Source organism: Echinops telfairi, unplaced genomic scaffold, assembly GCF_000313985.2.
Source record: "Echinops telfairi isolate 266 unplaced genomic scaffold, ASM31398v2 ScPeMD7_31;HRSCAF=116, whole genome shotgun sequence".
NCBI lineage: Eukaryota > Metazoa > Chordata > Mammalia > Afrosoricida > Tenrecidae > Echinops > Echinops telfairi.
Window position 1 is genome coordinate 60993134 of NW_022103928.1, and position 8733 is coordinate 61001866.

The 8733-nt window shown below is 53.3% G+C and overlaps 1 protein-coding gene across 2 annotated transcripts in view; it reads left to right on the forward strand.

Annotated features, from left to right (window-relative positions):
* Positions 1 to 8733, forward strand: part of IRAK2 (interleukin 1 receptor associated kinase 2) — a 63222-nt gene that overhangs the window by 46858 nt on the left and 7631 nt on the right. For both annotated transcript variants that reach the window (XM_004702244.2, XM_045290159.1), the window contains exons 7-10: positions 1393 to 1501; positions 3299 to 3408; positions 5638 to 5833; positions 7207 to 7269. In XM_004702244.2, the coding sequence (XP_004702301.1) occupies positions 1393 to 1501; positions 3299 to 3408; positions 5638 to 5833; positions 7207 to 7269 (478 nt within the window). The remainder of the gene's footprint in view (positions 1 to 1392; positions 1502 to 3298; positions 3409 to 5637; positions 5834 to 7206; positions 7270 to 8733) is intronic.

Genomic DNA, 8733 nt, shown 5'->3' on the forward strand with positions numbered 1-8733 from the left:
AAAAATGAGGACCTAATGCCGGGGGTTTAAGTGGAGAGGAAATGTTTTGAGAATGATGAGGGCAATGAATGTACAAATGCGCTTTACACAGTTGACATGTGTATGGATTGTGATAAGAGTTATATGAGCCCCTAATGAAATGATTTTTAAAAAAAAGAACTTTAGGACCCAGAGGAAGCTAGGTAGACAGAAGTGCCCTTTGCTGGACCATCAACATGGATGGAGAAGTCCGTGTGGGACTTCTGAGTCTGCTGTGTTCGCCTAGTCCAGTGGTTCTCAACCTCCCTAACGCTGCGACCCTTTCATACAGTCCTCGTGTGGTGGTGACCCCCAACCATAAAATTCGTTTCGTTGCTACTTCCTCACTGTCGTTTTGCTACTGCTATGAACAGCTGACCCAGACCAAGCTTATTCGTTCCAGTGCCCCCTTTCCAGGAAAAACACAAAACAAAAATGTAAACAGTACCCCCCTGGCAATTAAACACTTGTTCTGCAGGCCATGACCCAGGATGGAGTGGAGCCATCTGCTTTTGCAGACCCCGCCCCCCCAGTGCCCCCATCGTTCCGTGTCCCCCTGGGGGTGGTACCCCCAACTCTGAGAAACACAGACCTAGACCATCAGATGCAATTAGACACTCAGGTTAGAGGTTAGTTAGCGTGAGGCTAGAGATGAGCGATTTGGGAGTGGCCCTCATCAAGCCAGGAGCTAGGTAAGCACTCAGCTGCTAAGGGGAAGAAAGGTCAGCAGTTTGGGAGAAAGGTGTGGCTGCTGACTTGAAACCCAGTGAGGCAGTTCTACTGCGTCTGCAGGGTCACCGTGAGTCGGAATGGACTTTATTTTGTTTTGTTTTCCTCTGAAAGGCAGAAGGTAACTAGTGGAGCAGCAGATAAGACCATCAGAAAGGTCCGTGGCTGGGGGGACACTCACCTCTCAGAGGAGGGTCTTGGTGAAGAAGACCAAGAATGAGTAGTCAGAGAGGCAGGAGGTGGCTCTGGAGGGGAGGGCGACTCAGAGGCCGAGGAAGAGGTGCCCCAGGAAGAACCCCGTTCTTGGAGGCAGACGTCAGATGGACCTGTGATCTGGTTACGGCCCCTCTACCTGCCAGCGAGGGATGCTGGGCACGTTCCTTAACCACGGCGATTCTCTTTCCAGAAGATGGATTGGTTAGGTGTCAAATGCTACACAATAGAGGCAGGATGAGGACAATTAGACTTAGGGCTCCCTGAGGTAGACTGGTTTCATCTTTCCCCGCTGGTCCTGGGCCCTCGGTGAGAGGTGGAGTATTTGGTACCAAGAGGGACTGACTGCCCCAGAGGGAGGGCGGGAAGAAGCAGAGCCGCCTTCGGTGGTCCTGCCTGGCCCTTCACCCCTGCACTGATGCTTGATTTCAGATGCTGCCACCCCAACGTCTTACCTCTGTTCGGCTTCTGCACTGGAGCCCGGTTCCAGGGTTTGATCCACCCGTACATGGCAAACGGCTCCTTACAGGACAGACTCCAGGTAAGGATCTGGATCGTGGTCAGAGAACTTGGGGCTCAGCAAGGACCTCGGGGAGCCCAGAGGGGAGAGAAGCCATCCAGAGGGGAGACCAGACAGGGCTCAAGAAGATCAGATAGGGGTGGGGAGGAGATAAGATCTGATAACCAACCTCAGATGAGTAAGCTATAAACCTATTTGGCAAGAGCATCTTATTCAAGTCCAGAACGAGACAAGGTTGTCCCCCTAACGCTCATCTCATCAACGTTGTTCGGGAAGCCTTAGCCAGTGCAGCAGGGCAAGAGGAAGAACCAAGCCGTGAACGTGGTGCACAGGGGGACGTAGACTTTAATCTACCAACTATGGGCGCGCCAACATGTGACGGACATGAGAACTCGCCACGGCATATTATTCCCCACACAGAAAAAGGAAGTTCTTGAACCTGCCAACACTTGGACGAACTTTGAAAGCATTATGCTGGGTCAGAGAAGCCAGACACGGGACAAATACTGCATGTGCAACCTGTAAACGAGGCAGGGGCACAGAGACCAAAATGGACTCATGGTCACCGGGGTCTGGAGGGAGGGGGAGGGGAGGTGTTGCTGCTGCTTGCACGCAGAGTTTCTGTTTGGCGTGATGAAGTCGCGTTAGAAATAGATAGGTGCTGGTTGACCACCATTGGGAATGCAGTGAATACCACTGAACTGTGCCCCCCAAAAGGGTGACCATGGCGAATTGTATGTTACACACACTTCACCACTGATTTAAGGAATGTGCTTGAATACCTCTGGAAAGATACACAAGAAACTGTTCCCTCGGCCTCCCTCGGGGTGGGGGGTGAGCCGGCAGCTGGGGCACAGGGTGGGGGAACTTTGACTAGTTGTTCTTTTGTGTGTTCTGGGTGTTAGACCACATGAGTATAATACTTGTTAAAGCTTAGAAATGTTAAAGCTCCCACGCTCCTCTACGTAAACATCCTCAAACCGAGGGCCGGGATTCCACAAGGGACCAGACAGCAGTTGTTCCTGGTGTCCTGGTGATTTCTCGCCACTCTGAGCTCTTCTGAGCACCAGACACGGAGATAGGGCTTCAGCCCGTCTGCTCCTTCTGTCCCCTCCCCAACCCAAGAGGGCCCCCTGCTCTCCAAAGGGGAGTCTCTGGCCCAAGGGAGGTGAACCAACCTGACCAAAGGCACCGGACTGAGCAGGTGCAAGGGATAGGTTTTGATTGGGTGTGTCTGGCTCCAGATCTCATTGAAGAACAAAAGAACTTGCCGGACCGGTTCTAGGGTGGCCAGGGGAGGGGCTCACACAGCACTTGAACAGCAGGCCGTGGTCTAGCCTGGGAGAGAGTCTGTCCCAGAGCAACGGAGGCGGTACCTGGGAGTAGCAGGGGAGGCTTGAATTCACCTCACAATCTCCGGCAGCCCTTTGTCAAGGAAGTCTGCCCAGAGACATGCCGAGTCGCACAAGGACGGTCCCCAGGGCCCCTCGAACTAGACTGTTGTGCTTAAGCCCCAGCCATGTAATAATAGAAAGGGCTGCAGTTTACTGCTATGCTTGGCGCCATCCTCCCTTGGTGTGTGCTCCCTAGCCCGGAATTCCGACGTAAGGCAAAGACACAGGATTCATAGTTCCATTGTACTCCTGAGGACTGTGAGGCCCAGGGACGTACAGTGTGTTTCCCACAGCACACAGCCTGTGCGGCTGGTGTGTGTCTGAGTCCCTGCCCTGCTGCAGGGGTGGGAGGCCTAGAGGAGCCAAGGGCTCTGCCATCAAGACATAAAAAGGTACAAGTGTGAGGCTTTTTCTCCCCCCTCAGGGCAGCCCAGGCTCTCTGCCGTGGCCCCAGCGCATCAGCATCTGCTCAGGGCTGCTGCGAGCGGTGCAGCACCTGCACGGCCAGGACATCATCCACAGCAATGTCAAGAGGTGAGAGCGCTGGGCCTCTGCAGGCCAGGGTGGGGAGGGGCCTCCCTCTCTGTCACTCTCTGCCCGTGGAGGTCTGCTTTCAGGGTGTCTGGATCATGCTCTCTGAATGAACCGCTTGTCTGTCCCCACCAGCGCTCTGCCCCTGTTGCCAAGGGCCAAGCCCTCTGGTATTTCCAGCTCGTGTGCAGTCTGCTTGGTAAAAGCCACTCTGTGTCTTGGAAGCGCCTGCAGTCAGCTGTGCACCCCAGCAATGCACGCCACCCTGCTCCAGCCACCCAAGAGCCTAAGAACCCCTCCTGGGCCTGGCTGCACGGTGAGAAATTCCAGAAAATACCAGCAAATCTGGTCCGAATGGGAGCTGTAGAACTCACACTTGGCCAGAGCACTTTCCCGGGGTACAAGGTTGCCCTTCCCCGCCTCGCTCTCCTAAGACACGCTGAGATGAAGTCACCACTGACCCTGCTCTCCTGATTCCGCCACTGGCCTCTGCTGGTCTGCTTCTTTCTTGAGTCCCTGACCACCCCAAACTCTTCGACCTACAGGTAGAGGGTCACCTGGCTACCAACAGAGGCCGTGCCCCTCCCCCCATGCCCGCGACATTCAAGCCTGGGGGGAGGGTGCCCATCCTCATTTCAGCCTGTGTTCTAGCTCTTCATTGTGAATGAGGTAAAGGTGTACAGAGCACATCGCAGGTTCACGAGAGACGTTCCACACGCGTTCTCAGCTCATCCACTGCGATTCTCTTAAGGTTTTGTCATGGGTCCCACTTCTGCCCCGTGTGTCCGGTTCCCCAGTCCTCCTCCTCTCCCAACCCTTTCAACCATGAGTGGCAGATCTCCCTAACACGGGGGTGAGTTCAGTTCCAGACGAAGGGTCATTAAAGGCCATAGTCTTGGGGCTCCCACCAGTCTATCCAGCCTATCCAAGGCTGTTCCCCTTTATGATTTTGATCTTTCCCATCTCTCTCGGACCTTGTCACGGGGTCCCTTTCCGAGCAGTTGGTAGGGGGAGCGGGGCACCATCTAGTAGCTAATCTAGTAATCTAGTAATTGGATTCTAGTTTGTCTGCTCTCCGGGCCGTGGGGACTGATGTCCTGGGGTGGGGGTGGGGGGAATCAGTGTCTTTGGGTTCCTTCTCTGGAGAGTGAGAGACCGGTAGTTGCAACTGAGATGGCTTGGCTGCTCACGAACCTAAGGCACTACTTGCCCTAATGGGATGTAGAGCATTATCTTCACGGACTGTTACAGAGGAGCGATTTTATTAACTCCTCGGGATTCTATTGCAGGGATGTGCTCACACACCATTTACTTACCAATTATGATCGTGGTTCGGGGCCCTGGGGGGGCTGTCAATGGTTTGCTCCTGGCTGCCAACGAAAGGCGAGCTGTGTGAACACAACAGCTGTCTTCACAGTGCCGTGGAAGCAAGGCCTGGGGAACTGACCGCTGCCAATATCACCCTGAGGTGGCCTTTCAGTTCAGAACTCATCACACTCCCAGAAGTAACCTTTCAGCTGGCTAATAACATGGCTCAGCAAATAAGCAATCCCACCGATGAGCACTGTGCTCCTTGTAAATAATGGTCTGTCTGAGCCCAAACAGTGAATGCTTATCCTAGAGCAGAGGTGGGCACAGGGAAGCTAGATTAATAGAAATGGAACAACCAGAATGGAAAGACTGAGCAGGCTGATAGATTGTGGGGAAGAAAAAGAAAGGGACACTGAACAATGTGTACCGACATTGTAAAGAGGGCACCTTTCCCCAGAAGAATTGCACGAACAACCTTTCCCCTTTTTGGAGTTAGCTCTCTGGGGTTATGTGGCTGGGTAAAGGGTATTTTTCTCATTCATTTCATTTCTTCGATTCCATTCATGTTCAGGGACAAAGGATGGTTCATTTAGACGTGAGGCCGCTGGGCCAGCAGGGCTTAGGGTCACAGCAGTTTGATAAGGGATCTACCCACCACAGCCTCTTGGGCTTAGCAGGCTGAGGTGGGTCCGTGTGGACATCTGGGTCCAAGAGGCTGACCTCCTTGGCCACACTGAATGCCTTCCTGGGGCAGCAAGGCTGATTCTTCACCCCTGGTCGTTGCTGTTTGGGTTGCATTCCATGGCTCAGACACTGTGTGAGGGTCTTACGACCTTGTTCATGACTGAGTTGTTTTTGAAAGGGTCGCCATGGCAACCTCCCCTTGCAGCTCTTCCTTGTTCTCTGCTTGCTTTTCTGCAGCTCCAACGTGCTTCTGGACCACAACTGCACCCCCAAGTTGGCTCATCCGAGAGCACCCCCAGGGCCAGTCAGCAGGAAGTCCAAGTACACCCTGATGAAAACCCACCTCTTCCAGGCCTCCGCTGCTTACCTGCCGGAAGATTTCATCCGGGTGGGGCAGCTGACGAAACGAGTGGACATTTTCAGCTGTGGAATCGTAAGAGCCGCTTTCTCTGCTGAGACGGGCGGGGCTGCATCCAGTTATCCTTCCCTGGGCTCCTTTGTGAGCACAGGAAGTGCTTTGTCAGCACCAGCACCGGAGGTAGCGGCTCGGAGACCTGATCCATCCAAGTGCCGCAGAGGTTGGCAAACTCAGGCCCACAGACCAGACCTGGCCCCTGTGAACGGAGAGTGGCTTCTACACTTTAAAACCAAAACAAAAAGGCACATGGCGCAGCGACTGTGTGTGTGACCCGCAAAACGCCCACTATCTAGACCATCCGTTGTCTGCCCATTCAGTCAGGATCGATCCATCCATCCATTCATGCCGTCCGATTACTCACCCATTCTTCACTCAGCCACCTAATAAGCCCCGCCTCCATCCCTGACTGGCATTACCATTTCTCAGCCAAACTGCCGTCCCTCCCACAGAGTTCCCTGTTCAGTGTAGCCGTTGTCAGTGCATGTTTCAGCAGAAACAAGTTTTCTTGTGTGTCACAGAGGGATTTGTTTTCGAGCAACCTTGGGAAATACTGGACGTAGCAAAGTCGAGCTGGTTTTTTTGTTGCCGGAAGAACCAGCCCTTGCATATGGCAGTGAGCGTTGTCAGTTCACCCCCGATCCCCAAACTCCCTGCCACTGCACTCATTCTGACTCATAGTGATCCTTCCTAGGGCTTCCCAGCCTGTCCTCTTTACAAGAGCAGACGGCCTCATCTTTCCCTCTGCAGTGACTGGTGGATCTGAGCCACTGACCTTGGGGTTAGTAGCCCATTGCCTGGCCCGTGGCCACCAGAGGAAAAGCAGCACACAGCGGTTCCCAAATGGATTGGATGGTAGAGCCCTGTTTTCTTAGCATCTCTCTCTCTCAGTGTAAGCGTCCCCCGGAATCCAGTTTGGAAATGCTGCCTCAGAGAAGTGAGAGGCTGTGGCTTTGAACCTCTTCTCTGTCACCACACTTCCCTGCCATCTCCCGCTCCCACGGCCGTCCACGGTGCCTCTGTACAGGGTAGACCTTTGCGTGGACCCCGCTCCCCTGAGATGGACACAGCAGTGTCCGCTCATCCTTTTGGATGGGTTTCAATGGAACTGTCTAAAGAACCTGTTACCAATAAGGAACACACACGCTCAGCCTCCGTGCTTTCAATTGATGGGATTTTTGGATGGGCAGCTGTGGAGTCATTAGCAGGGGGAGGGTTGTGGTGATATTTTCTTGTCTCAGAATTTGGGCAAGTACCTCTGCCGACAAAGGTCGGGGCTGCGCTTGGAGCCCAGGCTCGGCCCCCGAGCAGAGGTGCGTGACTCTGGGGCAGGATCTGCTGCCTGGCCTTTGGCGAGAGCGTGTGAACCATGGAACCCGTGTTCTCTGCAGGTCTTAGCTGAGGTCCTCACTGGCATCCCTGCGATGGACAACAGCCGAAGCCCGGTTTACCTGGTAAGGGATCCAGTCACCGCTGCCTGGCGGTATGTTTCGCCTCATAGCAACGTCCCACCCAGAGTACCGAGGGGGCCGGGGCCCTTCCGCTTCACAGATGTTAGCGAGGCCCCCGCCAGGGTGTGAGATGCACCTGGAAACATCTACCAGCAGCACAACTGGTTTCTCGTGGCTTTTCCGCCCTCATTTCTCCTCCACAGTTTAGGCAACCAAGGCTGGCCCTCAGCGTGGTGAAGGTAGTTTAAGCCTTTTAAGCCCCTGATTCCTGCAATAAAAACATTAACTTTGATTTTTTTAAAGTACTAACATCTTCTCTCTCTCTCACACACATGCACACGCACACACAGCCTGACCCTACGTTAGACACTTTCTATCTGGTATCTTTTTAGGGCATCTCGCCTTCCCAGTGGGTTTGAGAAGGCCCTCCATTCGGTTCCAGGTGAGGACAACTAGCCCCGACATGTACCTGGGATCTGAGGCTCCTGCTCAGTGCTTTTCTCAGGCGGTGCGGTGCGGTCTCACAACCTGAGCGAGCCCCAGGGCACACTGCCCTACTTGGAGAGCTGGGATCGGTCAGTGGGTCCCAGTGGAGTTGCTGATCCCTTTGTCACAATGTTCCCAGCACGCTCTCCCAGATGACTCTGTGATCATTGCTCAGTGAGATTCATTACTGCCTTACAAACCAAATACTCACTGCTGGGCCAAGACCAACTCCTAGTGACCCCGGAGGACAAAGGAGGACCACCCCTGTGTGTTTCCAAGACTGCAAATCTTCCCAAGAGTAGAAAACCTTATTTTTCTCCCATGGAGCGGCTGGTGGTGACGCACCGCAGACCAACATGGCTAGCAGTCCAACACACTACCCTCTACGCCACCCAAAACCAACCAAACCATCGCTGCAGACTCGCAGTGACCCGACAGAGCCGCCCCTGTGAGTTTCTGAGACTGTTACTCTTCACAGGAGTAGAAAGCCCTGTCTTTCTCCTTTGGAGCAGCTGGTGATTTCAAACTGCCGACCTGTGAAGTGAGCAGCCCAACTTGAAACCACTCTGATTCCAGGGCTCCTGAAAGGAAAAATACCACCATCCTTTCCGTCGAGCATGCAACTGCTGCACCACCAGTGCACCTTATTTTTAAAAAGATACACGTCAATAATGCATACTTTAGTGTCTAATGAAACAGACATTTAAAATATATACTATATATCTAATAAGGTGCCGTAGTTTGGGGCTTTTAAATTTTAAAAATGTATATATATATAAAATAAGTATACATAATACTATCAAGCCATGGTATTTTCAGTCACTTATATGCACGTGAAAGTTGGACATTGAATAAGGAAGACTGAAGCAGCGTGGATGCGTGTGCACTGGCGCTGGTGAAGAACAGTGAAGCAGCACGGATGCGTGTGCACTGGCGCTGGTGAAGAACAGTGAAGCGGCGTGGATGCGTGTGCACTGTGGC